The sequence below is a fragment of the Epinephelus lanceolatus genome, chromosome 21, assembly GCF_041903045.1.
Source record: "Epinephelus lanceolatus isolate andai-2023 chromosome 21, ASM4190304v1, whole genome shotgun sequence".
NCBI lineage: Eukaryota > Metazoa > Chordata > Actinopteri > Perciformes > Serranidae > Epinephelus > Epinephelus lanceolatus.
The window spans coordinates 34,922,877-34,939,699 of record NC_135754.1 but is presented as its reverse complement, the minus strand read 5'-3'; the positions used below and the strand labels follow the sequence as shown (position 1 = coordinate 34,939,699).

General features: G+C 41.1%; 1 protein-coding gene across 3 annotated transcripts in view; it reads right to left on the bottom strand.

Annotated features, from left to right (window-relative positions):
- The window catches only part of a1cf (apobec1 complementation factor), a 36,319-nt gene that overhangs the window by 4,908 nt on the left and 14,588 nt on the right, over positions 1–16,823 (bottom strand). The window contains exons 7-12 of one of the 3 annotated variants that reach the window (XM_033611301.2): positions 15,464–15,561; positions 15,173–15,310; positions 12,242–12,386; positions 10,350–10,600; positions 7,161–7,297; positions 6,691–6,845 (exon numbers count right to left, since the gene is read on the bottom strand). In XM_033611301.2, the coding sequence (XP_033467192.2) occupies positions 6,691–6,845; positions 7,161–7,297; positions 10,350–10,600; positions 12,242–12,386; positions 15,173–15,310; positions 15,464–15,561 (924 nt within the window). Of the gene's footprint in view, positions 1–6,680; positions 6,846–7,160; positions 7,298–10,349; positions 10,601–12,241; positions 12,387–15,172; positions 15,311–15,463; positions 15,562–16,823 lie in introns of all 3 variants that reach the window. The other 2 variants (XM_033611302.2, XM_033611304.2) reach the window with 2 other exon arrangements.

The window sequence follows — 16,823 nt, the reverse complement described above, 5'->3', positions numbered from 1 at the left end:
CTAAAGCCAACCTTTGATTTTTATAATTTATTTATTTAATTATACTTTATTTCTTTTTCTGATTGTTCCTTTTGTGTTAGTGTTTGTATCACCTCAGTTTGTTGGCCCTGAGCTCCCCTGCCTGTCTTATTCTTTGTTATTTTGTTGTGTTCACGTTGATCACTTGTATAAAAAAATAGCGACTAACAGGAGACTATTAGTGTTTATGTAAATGAACCCCATAACTATGTCCACACAGACACTAATATCACACTATTATTCCAAATATGACAATACTCTGAATTTGATACATGGTGTCATGGTCTCCATCCTCGGCTCATTCTCACTGACCATATTCGTCCTTTTAATTCAGACCTGCCATTTTCCATCCGGCCACCAGATGTCCCCAGTCTTTTTTTTTTCTTGGTCCACATCCTCACCTGTTTTCCACCTGGAATCACCTGGGCTTCCCTCCCTACTCTCTCACCTGTTCTCAGTTACCTCATCACCACTGTCACCAGCTTGTTGTTGGCTCATCTACTCATGTTTCCCTGTGGTTTCTCTGCTGATTCTTTCTGCCTGTTTGCCAGCCCTGCTGCATGTCATCCCATCTGCCAGTAAGCCTGTTTTCTGAGTCTGCCTGTCTGTGTGTCTGTGTTTGGGTACTCCCAGCCTGTAACACATGACCTCTTGCCTGTTCACATTCAGCTCTTTATGGATGCTTTATACACAAACAACAGTTTTTAAGGCTGGGGTGGAGACACTGCCCAAAATTAAAGCCCACATTTCTGGTTGGAAGTCTTTGATATCACCATGGGTTTGAATATGCACCAATACAGTAACACTGACCTTTTTAAGAAGGCACTTGAAGGAATTAAAGATGGAGGTTCCGTTAGCACAGCCCAACAAGTCCACCACTTTGAAAAAAAATCCTATCATTAAAAAGCAAAATGGCACAAGCAGCTCCGGCTGTTCCACTTTTCCATATTTTAATGTTGTTGTTAATGTTTTAATGTTAGGGCAGGCGTCAGCAGTCTTAACTATCAGTAGAGATCTTTTTGACCAAAATGATTTTAACAAATCTGCCTGGAGCTGCGAAACATATTTGAGCCTTATGGTATCACAGCCTATTAAATCTAAATTAACCTATCAATATTAAAAACTAATCCATACCCACTGAGTACAGCATACCATACCATGACTTAGTCATACCAAAAATTAGAAAACACCAACATTGGTCCACAGGGGGAGCCACAGCGATCAGTCGCATTTTAGCCATTTTGAAGCATTTTTCTGTTGTTATAGCACCACCCAGTTGCCAATTAGAGTTAAATTTCTCCAGTCACCTTGAGGCGTCCTGTTCTACATATCTACCAAGTTTAGTAAAAATCCATATGGCGGTTAGGCCTAGATAAGAAATTAGCTCTCTAGCGCCCCCATTTTGTTTGATGGGGTCAATAATGGAGGGGTCCACTCAGATTATGTGTGGTCATATGCCTACAAAGTTGCGTGGTGATGGGTGAAACCCTTGAGATGTTATACACCTTTATGTGATGAGCCACGCCCTCCACAATATTCATTGCCTTATAGAAGCTCAGTTTTAGTAAGTTTTCCAACTTTTGCCAAGAGGGAACTTTAGATATTGGTCCCTAGATTATGTTCACCCAGTTTCATGCAGATCGCTCAAACTTCCTAGGAAGAGATCCATTTGAAGTGTTTTTCAAAAAATTCAAAATGGCGGAAAATCTATAGAAGCGGAAGTTATGGGTTCTTGAGGCAAATGTGTTCCTCATGAGGAGAAGCATCTCTGTGCAATGTTTCATGTCTCTACGACATACGGGGCATGAGATATGCCCATTCAAAGTTTGCAAATTCAATCAGTTGCTATAGCGCCCCCCTTTGGCCAATTGATGTTCATTCACATCCTCCCATGACCCTCTATCACTGTGCCAAATTTCACATGGATTGACCAAGTCAGTGAGGAGAAAAACGTGGAACAGACACACAGACAGAGTTTTTGTCAATATATAATAAGATAGGTGTAAATAAGCATTCAAGGTGGCTGCTATGCAGTAGGCTATTTATGATTATTTGGTACTTTGAATTTACAGCGTTTATGGTAAAAGCAAACAAATTTGACCACGCACTGTTAAATTCTGTGTTTTCCTCTGAGAGTTTTACCGATTTGAAATCCATTGCTAGCCTAGCTAGGAAAGCTCAAGACTAGCCACCACTGTTAAAGTTTGGCAAAATTCAGAGGAAAAAGTGCATCATAGACGTTTGACGCACATTTTAGTTGATGAAATCTTAAAAAATTATTTAGTGCATTTCATTTGTATAGAAGTTCTTGGATATATAAAATCAGATTGTTGACCACCCAGTTGAGCTAACGTTAGTTAGCAGCTTAGATAGACAAAACATAAATGTTTAAACTTCTGTTAACATGAAGTTGCCACACATTTTTACCTTGGTTCATTTCATTTCACTGAAACCATGAGCACCAGAGAAGACCCTAATTCATTCAGATGTACTGACATGATAAAAAACCAAGTGGTGACTATTCGTATTTCTTTAGTCTGTGAGGGTCCACTGATCAAAAGAATCAAAAGTGTTTTTCATAAAATTAATCCAAGTTATGAAAATTGTTTTAACAGGATAAAGAGGTGTTGTGTTGGTATGCCAGGTGCCTTGAAACAAGTGTCTTAATGTAATACATAATTGTTTTTGTTAATTATGTTTTTCAAAGCCTAAGTTTTATACAAGTAATGTTAATACTGGTTCAAATAAATCATTTGATCATATTCCCACCTTGTGTAAAAGGAACTGAAGGCCTTTCCCAAACATAAGCCTGTTGAGTTCAGTGATTTAAGCGAACAGTAGCCTGGGCCACTAATTGGAGTTTTATGGTAATCAGAGTATGTATGGCTGCGTGTAAATGTAAATATAAATAGAATATTCATTTTCATTTGTCATGTAAAAGCTTTTTTTTGGAATAAGGGCAAAAACTGGAACATTTTGTGCATGTTAAAGTCACAGATTAGTCCTTTTTAGTGTTTTTCATTGTGTTTTCAAATGAGATTTTGTTTTTGGCCACAAGGGGGCAGTAGAGGTAGTAGCAGTAGTTGCAGTAGTAGAGTTAGCAGAATTTTTATTAGTAGTAGGGGTGTGGGGGAAAAAATCGATACAGCTTAGTATCGCAATATTTTTGTGTGGCAATATCATTTCATCACACAGTGCCAAGTATCAATTTTTTATTATCTAAATTATTAATATGACAAATACAAATTAAACTTCTACCCTCCTAGAATAATGTCTTCACATGCTTTTTCAGTCCGCTAGATCAGTGGTTTTCAAACTTTTTGCGGTGCACACCAACGGGCGAGCCAGAATCTCAAGGCACTACTGTATTTATATCTGTGCACCATAGCCTCTGTAACGTGTGTTATCACGCTTACTACGACATAAATGTTTGTTTTTATTTACTAACAAATAACAATTGACAACCATTAGTCATTAAATATGTATTGAGAAAATGATTCAAGGATTAATTTTAAACTTTTTAAAATTCCATCTAAGCACCAATAACGCATCGATTTAAATGTGAGATAATGTGATGTTTGACAAACAGCGACAAATAGGTTTCACTGAAGATTTTTTTAAATTAAATTACATTTTTTAGCTAGAGTTGGCCTCTTTATTAGGAAATGGGTGTGCACAACATACTGATGCAGTCACTCAAGAAATCCAGGTCCAGTTGAATATTGCAATAATAATGTGTGGTTATCACAAAATCCCACGACACATCTGAATTCTGAGAACCACTGAGCTCGATACATTTTGCTGCCAAAAATAAAATGGTTTAAGTGAGATGACCAGACTGAAAACTTTATCTTGTTAGAGAAAACAGATATTGACAAAGTTTTCCTTTGGGGACAGAATTTACAGTTGAAAAAAATCGCAATATATCACAATATATTTTATTGCAACGTATAGCATATGGCAACATGGTAGGTAGGCAGGTAGGAGTGGTAGAGGCATTATTAGTACTTTGTATCTTTGCAGTAGTATTGATAATAGTATTCAGAGCAGCACTGGAAGAAGTAGTAGTGGGAAAAGGAGGAGCAGAAGTAGAAGTACTACTAGGACTTGCAGTAGGAGAAGTAGTAGTGTGAACAGTAGGAGTAGTAGTTGTTTTAGTAGCCCTAAATGCGGCTGCAGGAGTGTGTGAAGAAGCCGTAGTACACGCCAACCTGGTCTCACAGAAATACATAAAATGACCATGACCCCTTAAGGTGCCGTACACGTGCTGCGATTTTTGCACCCTCATATTCATTGTTTTCAATGTAAGGACATCACAGAGTGTAACCGCTGCGCAGGAGCAGAACAGAGTTCAACTTTTGGAGCACAACAGCACACACCACATGTCACATGACAAGGAACAACTAATTACAGCCAGCAGATATTTTTCTCTTCTTCTGTAAATATCAGTGTGTGATAAATATGAAGGGTAAGTTAATCATTTTAGTGCAGAGCTGCCAGAGCTTTACTTCTGTCCCATGGACATTATTGTAGGCCTGGAAGAAGATCAGCTCTGTGCTCTGGAGTTCACGTAAGTAGGCTATGATATGGTGCTGGTTATGGTCGCTTAGCAACCTGCCTGACACAACCTGCCTCTGGCTCTTGAATGTTGGCACAGATAGGGCTTTCACACCGGCAGGGCACCGCCACGGTTCTGGTTCCCGAACCCAATTTTGAACCGGCGGGCACATTCAGACTGAAAAAAATAATTGGTTAGGAACCTGAAAAGTCGGTTCCCAACAGAACCAAAAATTAGTTGGTTTTTCCTTGCAAACCATGACATCATAAGTGGGCGTGTGACATTCTAGGCTGTGAAGACCATAGATATCTATAAAAACACGAGCATATACTTTTTACATACCGTTCGCCTTATATGTAATCATCTCCTACGTCTTCTCATCATCAACAGTTGGTGCATGCTGGATTGTTGGATGAAAACAAATATCTGGAGTAACAAAGTGAAAGCTTGCAGATAATCCATGCGATCTGTCATTTTGCCGGCTGCTGTTTCCGCTTGCCGTTATTATGTTTACTTCCGCCTGAGTGATGCGGAGTAACGTCCTCCCACTTTGGTTCCGCTTAAACTGGTGTGGACACGGGCTGGTTCGCCAGACAGCACCAAGGTTCTGAGACTCCAGAACGGAGCCAGAGCCGGAACCAGAACCGTGCCAGTGCCCTGCCGGTGTGAAACCGCTAAGAGTGGTCACAAGAGTAGCACCCAGTGCCCAACCTTGTGTTTTCCACGCAGTTAAAGACGTGGCTTGTGTACGGCCTCTAAAACCACATTACATGGCAACACCACCAAAAAAAATGCTAAAGTCAGTTGGGATCCTTTTTTTGTCTGACACATGCATTCTCTTGTTTAGCAACATCACCCCGTGTGTGGTCATTAATGTTACGACTCTACAGGTAGTATAAAGAGAAGACAGTCTGTAGGGAGGAGGCTGAGGAGGTCAAACAAACGCAGGACTTTCACATAGCTGTTCATGTCTCATGTGAACTAAAAGTAAGCACTGACTTATTTTAACTTTATGTACTTATGTCCTTTACGTTGCTCCCAGAAGATCTTATCAGCTCTTCATGTCGACCCCCACAGGGGTTTATGAAGTACTAGTCTGAGTGGGCGGAAGTTCGCTGCATAGATCAGCCTCTCATTGGGTGGAATGAGCCACCCACTGAAGTCCCGCCCTACCACCTCCGGTTGTGTAGCAGTTTTCAACACGTCCTTTACTAACTTTTGCGGTGTTTGATCTTGCGGGGATGTAGCCATTTTTCTGCCATGGTCTGCATCCTGTAGGCGATATTTTTGTGGGCGTGTTACACCAAAACCTGTTTCCCCCCGGCAATATTTTTGCAAGTGCACTGTTGCTGTGGCACCGCCCAGAACAATTTTGATTGGTTGAAAGAAATACAAGCAGCCGGAGCGTTATTTTCCTCCAATCTCAAAGTGAGAGTCGGCCCAGACAGACCTTTCTTTTCTTGAGAAAGGTCTGGTGAACGAGACTAATGAAGTACTTACGTCCTGTGCACAAGGATTGTTGATATTTTAACCAAAAATGTGATATTTTTGCAAACTTAACCAAGTAGTTTTGGCAACTAACTGTGCTGCCACCATGTAATGCACTGTTCAGAGGTCAAGGTCATTTCATGTGTTTCTGTGTGATCACACTGTACATGCTAAAGTAGTATGAGAAGCAGCAGACATAGTAACATGTGGTAATGATTATCCAAAGCTGTTATTTTTAAGACTTTTCTCTAATCTTTTAGTAATTAGTGAAATATTGGAGAGTTATCTCTTCAGACTGCAAACAGTTATTTAAATAAACTGTCTTGTTTGTTTTAATTTGTCAACCTAAGCAGAGCCTTTTTCCTAAACTGGACACGTTTACATCAGACTGATGGTAGTTATGAAGTATCACCATCACAAACTAAATTAGTTAAATTAGTAATGAAGATTGAAATCTAAAAGCTGACTGATGATAAGCGGCAATGTGTTGAACCTCTAGTTGGGTGTGAGCTCTGTGTGAGTCATCCTCTGGTCTTCCTGCATGCAGTGTGAGCCTCAGCTGAGAGTCTGTTAGTGATTTCATTGAGTGAAGAGTTAGTTGGCTTTGGGTACGGACCTTCACATACCTGGGAAGGCTACCGAGGCCACAGCGGCAGCGGTGGCACAGCCGGCGTCGGCAGCGCCCTCTGTCTGTAGACCGAGCGTCTGCAAGGTGTGTTCGGCTGCGTGGACTTTAGCTTCTTCTACAGCCGCACACAGCTTAGAAGGTGTGAAGGGATGGCTGCAGAGAGAGAGAGGAGGAGATTGTTTCTTTTGTCTGTGGTAAGTTTATATATAACGACGTGATGGGATGAACAACGTGGGAGAATCACCGTAAACAGCTGCTTCAACTGAAACACTGCCAGAAAAAATGTTAGCATTTTACATTTCTGTTAACCACGGATACATTACATCTGTCAACAATGCTTTGGTGAACGTCTGGGTAAATTTAGGCGCAAAAATCACTTGGTCATTGATAGGAAGAAATGGGTTTTGGCTTGCAGTAGCAGTAATAGCAGCAGAATCGAGGTAGTAATAGTAGGAGCAGTTTTCTTACACGTTGGGGTACTGTGTAGCCAGAGCTGGTATAGTGATCTTGGAGAGAAAGAGCTGTCTCTGGTCAGGACCGATGGCAGTGTGGAGCTGATAGACGGGCTGACCCCAGTTATTCTTCTGACACAGCTCCTCTAGAACCTGACATACAGACAGATAGATATGTTGAGTATGAATGTTTATAATGGAGCAAGACATTCAGTTGGTATTCAGTCTCTCAGGTTCACACTTTAAACTTGGGGTGCTTTCACACCTGCTGCTAAGTGCGGTTCGTTCAGGCAGGTGTGAACACAGCAATCACACTCAGGTGCAAATCAAAACAACCAGACTGAAACCACCTCTGAGAAGTTCTCGGTCTGGTTCCAAACAAACTCTGGTGCGGTTGGTTTGTGGTGAGAAGGTGTTGCAACCTGGATGTGAACCAACTGCAGTCACATGACACATTGTTTGGGTTAAACATGAGCATGTTACAGTCCTGGAGGATTATTAATGTGCACCTCCTCCTGTACTGCCTTAATATGCACATTCAGCACATCCAATGCATCAAAACATTGTTTTCTAGTTGGAGCTGCGCCTCGTTTTCAAACTGTATGGTTTGACTAAAATGAACAATGACAGCAATATAGTCCACGATGAGCAGCGCTAAAATCAACCTGCGTAGTTGTCCCTCCATTGTGACATTAGAAAGTGTCACATTTATCTTGCAAGTGTACTCTTCTTCAATGTTTGCTTTACTTCCTGGACTTTTCCCACATGGGAATTCTGACCAATCAAGAGCAGCTTTCTCACACAAGGCATTTGATCTGGTCCTCTTGTAAATGCTGCCGTGAGAACACGAACCAACTCTAGGCAATTATACAACTTTGGAACAACATGCGTCCCTGATTCAGACCAAAGGAGACGACTCTAGGGCTGAAAGCACCCTGAGATGATTCCGGGGTTTGTTTTTTTTTACATCTTGGATCTCAGTTTTCAAGCAAATTGCTGAAAAGATTTCTTACAGGTCAAGAAAGATAAATCTTCCCAGCATGATCATCTAATTGTTGAGGTTTCTTGAGTCTGCCTCACTACTTTTTAATGATATCACCACGTTTCCATCATCCTGCACTAATCTGCTTGTAGGGAGGGTCTCAACTGGTCAAATACCCAGATTCATTAACTCTGCAGCCAGTGAACCCCTCAAGTCCTACATTCACCATCTCTCCTAGACCATCTCTTCAGCCTCCTTCTGACACTACAGTTACTTGCAAAGAAAAAGAAACCTGACCTCTAAACAGGAGCAAAGTCAGAGACACAGTTCAGCACCTTCACGTGAACCCTCCAGAGTGGGGAGATACTTCATCAAAGTTAAAGGAACAAATGCGAAATATTGTATCTGCCAGAAGAAAGACACAAAGAACACCAAGTCCCTTTCTTACATACTGATCTAAGTAATGACTTATTCTTGATAACGACCTCAGCCTGCTGCTGCTGTTACACCAGATTCTGTGACCTGCAGCAAAGAAACAACCATTTCACTCTCAGTTGACGTTCAGCTAACGTTCAAGTTAGACACACATCTGAAACACATTGTAACACATGGTTAATGTTGTGAAACAGTTGTGTTTTTGTTTCGGCAATAAAACTTAGTTAGGTTTGTTTGTTAGTTATGTGAGTGACATCAGTGCGTGATGACCATACATATATTGCGTGACTTTTGGTTTCACGCGGACATGAACACTGGTCTCCTGCGTAAAGTCCAATTTGGTTTGACCTGATCCAACAGGTTCTCATCCCAACTAGTAAAATACTGTCGCCTTTCAGTGGACTTTCTCATCTAAGTATGATGTGCTAGGTACCCTTCTGGGATGGAGTGTCGGTTGACGCTTGTTACATGCATTGTGTCTCTCCAAAATACACAAACGTACAAAATAAGTGTTCACAGATAATGTACAGTTTCTGTATGTTTAATGCATACAGTCTCTTTCAAAATACACTTACATAGGTAAAACATCCATAAACCATCTATTTTCAAGATATTCCAGACGTCCCTCTCCCCAGCGGCACTTTACAGCTTCTCCTGGGGGACCCCGAGGTGTTCCTAGGCCTAACAAGATATGTAATCCCTCCAGTGTGTTCTGGGTCTGCCCCGGGGCCTCCTACCAGTTGAACGTGCCCAGAACACATCTAACGGCAGGTGCCCAGGAGGATCCTGATCAGATGCCCAGACCGCCTCAACTGCCCCCTTTCAACACGAAGGAGCACCAGCTTTACTCTGAGCTCCCTCTGGATGTCCGAGCTCCTCATCCTATCTCTAAGGCTGGGCCCAGCCACCCTTCAGAGTAGACTAATTTTGGTCGCTTGTATCCAAGACCTCATTTTTTTGGTCACTACCCAGAGCTCATGACCATAGGTGAGGGCTGGGACATAGATGGACCAGGTAAAACACCTTAAGTCAAGTTTATTTTCTTGTGCAACAAAAGCATGTGGTTATGTTTTGAAAAAAAAAAAAAACATCATGGTTTGGTTCAGCATTCACACAGTGAAAGTCCTGGGTTTGTTGGACCCATCCACCGCCACTCACACCCACCCTATAGGGACGTTTTTTGTCTTGACACCTCAGTCAATGGCAGTATTTGACAAGTTGGGAATGATTACTGGCTTCCCTTCCACCTCCTCTCTCTTCCACCCTACGTGGATTTTCTCGCTCTTCATACTGGGTCAGTTAGTTGAAAGCCTAATGCGTCTCATAAAGATGCTAAACGGTGCTTTGGTGTTTATAACACATGGCAAGGAGAATGACAAAGCGTCAGTATGTGACAACCTGGGTATGAAAACGAGCTGATAGTAGTGCCCAGAAGATACCTTGGGGGACACTGGGCTTATCTTTTCTCACAGAAACCATGTCGTCTGGATGGACAAACTGTCAAGACCCTTTCAGTGTCCTTGTTTCTGTCCTGGGGTCTCATTTACAAACATTGTGTACACAAAAAACTTGGTCTGAAAGAGGTGCGCACCACTTCCCACGGAAAAGTTGTGATGTATAAAAACAGACTTGATGGGAAAAACTTTGACCCATGCTTACGAACATTTTAGAGATGGGAAGTACAAAGTTATCATTGATGGAAATGGTGGAGAAAATGACCAAAATAAAACCAATGTTTTGTCCACTAATCTTAAAAAGTTGTCGTGGTTCTCAGGTGTGTTCTGTTACCTGTGTTGCAGGTTTGATGGCGGCGGCCTTCAGGCTCATGGCAGCAGGGTTCATGGGGGTCAGCTCCATTCCTGGTAGCAGGTCGTACAGCTTCTCCTCTGCCTGCTTGTCCGCCTTCAGGCCATAAGAGGCTGCGCCGGCAGCAGCGCCAGCTCCACCCACGGCTCCAACCCCGGCGGAGTAGGCCAGGTATCCCCGCCCGCCCAGCCCCCGCACCCCGGCAGCCCCTACAGGTACAGTCATGTAAATTTCTACAGGAGACCGAAAAGGCAGTGAAATCAATCAAATCACCGGAAATCAACCGGGAAGAAGAATCACACAGTTAGACAATTATTCAGTCAGAGTGAATAGGTAACAGTGGTAGCCATGGTAACGGTACTCCACCTTACATCTTCCCAGTGTTAGCGCTACAGCGGTAGTCATGGTAACAGTCCACCTGTCTCCTTTAATTCACTGAGGATTATTTCTCTGGATGATTCATTTTCCACCTTCACACCGTTCTTATTCTGATTTCATTAAAGATAAAGTTTCACTTTTGATTCAGTGAATCAGCAACAATAGTCAGGCATTGAAATAATTGGCCTTGGATCATAAAGACTGGTGACCTGACCCCAAGAGTGGGCCCTTGATTAATTCAGACAGAAGCAGTTCGATCAGTTCACCAACAGAAATCTATTTGATCATGTAGAAATATTCACGCTGTCCTATGAAAACCCTCTAACTTCAGCTGTGTAGCTGTTCTTTTGACTTAAACTGGAATTTTAATATCAAACACGATGTGCAAGGTGAGCGCAGACTCGCACAGAAGCAAAAGGTTAGGTTTTATTTATCTTTTTTTTACATTAGATCAGAAGACCATCTGTGGGTTATTTTAGAAGAAGGGGGTCATGAATCGCTAACATGAGACACTGCTCAGTCACCAGAAGAAAATGATGGCATTGTTTCTGCAAACCTTGGATACATTACATTTGTATATTTCATATGTATCATATCAGCGTTTCTAAAGTGATGCGGTATATGAGCTGGCTTTGTTGGTCTTGAGCAGTGGACTGCAGCTTGGCAGCCATCTTGCCTTGGTGTCAAACAACAAAATGGATTGATTTTTAACAAGTCATTACTGTTTTTCTAACGGATTCTTCAGCCCCCAGACATGGATGTTTTCTAGCAGCTTTTTAGCCCCCAGACGTGGGTGTTTTTGGTGACCTGTTAGTGTTTTACCAGTGGCCATAGTGACATTAAAAGCATTTGTTTTTTACCCAGGCACTGCTGCATTTCCTGTCAGGACTGTGCCCCCAAAACTGAGTATTTAAAGGGATAGTGCACCCAGAAATGAAAATTGACGTTTGAATCTGGGGTGCCGTCAGCCTCCATTAGGTGGAGTTGTGTTGCTACCTCCTCTCCCCTTGCATCTCCGCAAGGGATGTGAGGACTCTAAAACTTCACCTGAGCCTCTCTCGGCATATGGGTGAGTAGATAATGGCTGAATTTTCAATTTTGGGTGCACTATCCCTTTAAAGCCAAAACATGATATTTTCCTAACAATAACCAAGTGTCTTTTGGGTCCAAACCTAAGCACGCATTAACCACAGTATTGTTGACATGTAAAGTTTTTGACATATCCACTACAAACGTCTTGTATCTGTGGTTTGCATAAACGTACAATGCCCACATGTATTCTGGAGATTAGGTTGTGACACACGTTGCCCCACTGGCTTTTTAAACGTGGGTGATTTTGGGTGCTGTTCTGAAACCACTGAAGCATTACTTCTACTCTGTTTGTGAATGTGAGCTCACCTCGTAACATTAATATTAACACACAGCCACTGGACACAGTTCACAATCAGTTTCTACTGTTTAAGATTGGGATGTAAGCAAAGTGCGTCCATCCTCACCTCTCACAGACGGCGTCCTGATCAGACCTCGACCTCCAACGTGAGCTTTAGCCGCCGGGAAGCGGAACTGACCTGGTATAGCAGCGTAGGCCTGGGGGGCATAAAACACGGGTGGGCCAAGGTACGCCGCTGAGGGGTCATACACCTGGAGGAGGAAGAAGAGGAATAAGAGGAGGTAAGAAACTTTTTATAATTATTAAAAAAAAATCTTTAATATGAATCATTTCTAAGAGGTAAATATTAATAATTTGGAGCATGAGTCAGATAAATGTCCACATCTAGTGGTATCATTAGGTCAAAGTTTTTAATTATTCACTGCAGTATCTCAACATTTACTTGATGGATCGAGTCCTACCGTCTCTGGTGTTTCTCTGACTATGTCTGTAGTACTACCATGAACTTTACATTTGTTGTTGTGAGTGAAGTATTTCAAAGAGTATTGCATGGATTGTGATGAAATGTGGTTCAGACATTTGTTCCAAACATTGAACCAATCAGGACTTCAACTGGAAGTCCGTGGATAAAACAGGAAATCGAACAAACCCAGAAATACAGTACAGGCCAAAAGTTTGGACACACCTTCTCATTCAATGCGTTTTCTTTATTTTCATGACTATTTACATTGTAGATTCTCACTGAAGGCATCAAAACTATGAATGAACACATGTGGAGTTATGTACTTAACAAAAAAAGGTGAAATAACTGAAAACATGTTTTATATTCTAGTTTCTTCAAAATAGCCACCCTTTGCTCTGATTACTGCTTTGCACACTCTTGGCATTCTCTCCATGAGCTTCAAGAGGTAGTCACCTGAAATGGTTTCCACTTCACAGGTGTGCCTTATCAGGGTTAATTAGTGGAATTTCTTGCTTTATCAATGGGGTTGGGACCATCAGTTGTGTTGTGCAGAAGTCAGGTTAATACACAGCCGACAGCCCTATTGGACAACTGTTAAAATTCATATTATGGCAAGAACCAATCAGCTAACTAAAGAAAAACGAGTGGCCATCATTACTTTAAGAAATGAAGGTCAGTCAGTCCGGAAAATTGCAAAAACTTTAAATGTGTCCCCAAGTGGAGTCACAAAAACCATCAAGCACTACAACGAAACTGGCACACATGAGGACCGACCCAGGAAAGGAAGACCAAGAGTCACCTCTGCTTCTGAGGATAAGTTCATCCGAGTCACCAGCCTCAGAAATCGCAAGTTAACAGCAGCTCAGATCAGAGACCAGATGAATGCCACACAGAGTTCTAGCAGCAGACCCATCTCTAGAACAACTGTTAAGAGGAGACTGCGCGAATCAGGCCTTCATGGTCAAATAGCTGCTAGGAAACCACTGCTAAGGAGAGGCAACAAGCAGAAGAGATTTGTTTGGGCCAAGAAACACAAGGAATGGACATTAGACCAGTGGAAATCTGTGCTTTGGTCTGATGAGTCCAAATTTGAGATCTTTGGTTCCAACCGCTGTGTCTTTGTGAGACGCAGAAAAGGTGAACGGATGGATTCCACATGCCTGGTTCCCACTGTGAAGCATGGAGGAGGAAGTGTGATGGTGTGGGGGTGTTTTGTTGGTGACACTGTTGGGGATTTATTCAAAATTGAAGGCACACTGAACCAGCATGGCTACCACAGCATCCTGCAGCGACATGCCATCCCATCCGGTTTGCGTTTAGTTGGATGATCATTTATTTTTCAACAGGACAATGACCCCAAACACACCTCCAGGCTGTGTAAGGGCTATTTGACCAAGAAGGAGAGTGATGGAGTGCTGCGGCAGATGACCTGGCCTCCACAGTCACCGGACCTGAACCCAATCGAGATGATTTGGGGTGAGCTGGACCGCAGAGTGAAGGCAAAGGGGCCAACAAGTGCTAAACACCTCTGGGAACTCCTTCAAGACTGTTGGAAAACCATTTCAGGTGACTACCTCTTGAAGCTCATGGAGAGAATGCCAAGAGTGTGCAAAGCAGTAATCAGAGCAAAGGGTGGCTATTTTGAAGAAACTAGAATATAAAACATGTTTTCAGTTATTTCACCTTTTTTTGTTAAGTACATAACTCCACATGTGTTCATTCATAGTTTTGATGCCTTCAGTGAGAATCTACAATGTAAATAGTCATGAAAATAAAGAAAACGCATTGAATGAGAAGGTGTGTCCAAACTTTTGGCCTGTACTGTATGCCTCAGAAGGTCAACAGGTTTGAGCTTGTTTGCTTTTTGATTTCTCATTAATGTGTTTTGTTGTTAGTGTTTGTTTCTTTTTGAGGTTTTATCCCTTAAATTAATGAATAAATGAATAGTTTTTGTGGGCTCCTGAGCTTCAGTTACTATCCTCTGCTTCTTCATAGTCTAGTGATTTGTATTGTCCACTAGATGGAGCTGTTTACCACAATGACATCATCTCTTCATCCAACTAAACATCATAACAACTGTAAACCGATATGTCATTGTGGATGTTAGACCTTCAGGCTGCAGCAGCTCAGCTGATTTAACAATAACATTTTAAATATGTAATTAAAATTAAAATTAACAACAAATAAAAGCTGCATTACAACCTGATAAACACAGAGAACAAGTTCAACTGATAAAAGAGGAACAATAAATCAAAAGTATCAGTCAGATCGGAGCCCATATACACCACCTAAATTATTTGGTCTTGTATGCACCCTAAAACTTTGACCTTAAAACATTCACAGAGTAAAGAATCGTCGCCTTCCTGTTCGTCACTTTGATCATCAAACATTATGGTTACAGGGAGCCCGGTCTCACTCTGAAGTCATTGAAATGAATGGACATGTGATGAGGTCATAGTGAGGATGTGTTGTTCCAGGACAACTCTAAATGATTCCTTTAAATCTCAGTTGATGTTTCCTCCACCTGAACAAACACTGTGGTGATACTTTGATATTTTGTTTTCAGGGTCGTACCTGTCCCAGAGTGTAGGCAGCGTAGTCGGTCTGCAGCAGAGATCCTCCCCGTCCTCCGGTCCCTCTGGTGTAACGGACGTAACTGTCCTTGTCCACCGGCTTGGCCAGAGTCACCTCGATAGGAGAGCCGTCCACCACCTGGAGGGACGAGGACATAAAGACTCTTTAAAAATGTGTTTTGTACATGTCATCAGTGGTGGAGGAAGTATTCCGATTATAATATTAAGTACTAATACTGTGAAAATACTCCACTGCAAGTAAAATCTCTGCAGCATGTGACCTCTTGCTGACCTTTCCGTTGAGGGCTTTCATGGCGTTGATGGCGTCTTCTCTCTGACTGAAATGGACAAAAGCGTAGTCTCTGATCTTCTTCACTCGCTCCACTGCACCTGTAACATTTGTTTCTTTTTTTAAAATCAAATTTTAATTTTTATCCATTCTTCTGTAGCAACCAAGAATCATTCTGTTAATATCTACTGCTCAGTTTTTGTTTTTTTTCATAAATATCTAACAGTATAATCAGCCCAGTCACCAGATGAAAATATTGGACATATCTGCAAACCACGGGTAAGTTATATGTGTAACTTTCATACCAATCATGTCAACATTTCTAAAGTGCTGTAGTATATGAACTGATTTTGTCTTTTTTTTTAAAGCAAAATGATATATTATGATATATTATGATGATTATGATATATGATATTTTCTGAAACATAACCAAGTGTTTTTTGTGCCTGAAACCTAACCACACGTTAATCACAGTGTTGCTGAAATGTAAAGAAGCGTAAAGTTTCAACACATCTGTGACATAATAACATACCAATGTCACATATCCGTGGTTTTCAGAAATGTAAATTGCAAACATTTTTTTCTGGCTGAGGGGGTTGGCATAAAACCAGATAAAACACTTTGTTATCAAACTTATCAACTAATAAATACATGATACAACATAAATGATAAGAAACAGAAGAGTTCAGCAAATGAGCTGATAAAAAAATACATGTATAAAAGTGAAGAAAATAAATAATTGGATATGTATTTAATAGGATTACAAGTTATTTAAAAAAAAATGTTCAAAACACAGTGGGCTCTTAATAATGTTTGTATATCTCAGGATATCTGAAGGAATACTGCTCATGTAAAGAAGATGAAGATGGTCAACCCGAGAATACATTTGAGATTTTAATTTGAAGAAGATGCTAAAAGATGATGGAGAGATAGTGTCACAAACAAATATTTATATATAAACACATACCTAATATTCACGTATAACACTTACAGAGTGTGAACATTTCTAGACAGAACAAATGTCTGCTGAGAGTCTTGCAAATCTTTTTCCTTCCTGCAGTACATGTATTTTATGGAAATGGATGTAGTGTGTATTAGCCAAAACAATATTACCATAAAGAATACAGAGCTAATCATCCACAAAAACTTTTCAGTTTTGTTACAAACAAGATTCACATGTTATCCAGTTTAAATCCTCATCATCTTAAATGCCTAAAAAGAAACAAGAATTAATCTAATAATTAAAATAAAATAATTCATATTCCATCCACAGACAAATCAGCGTAACACCTATAAAACCATTCTGCCACATCCTGCTGATGTTGTGAAAGTTTATTGAGTTGAAACCATCTAGCAAATCCCA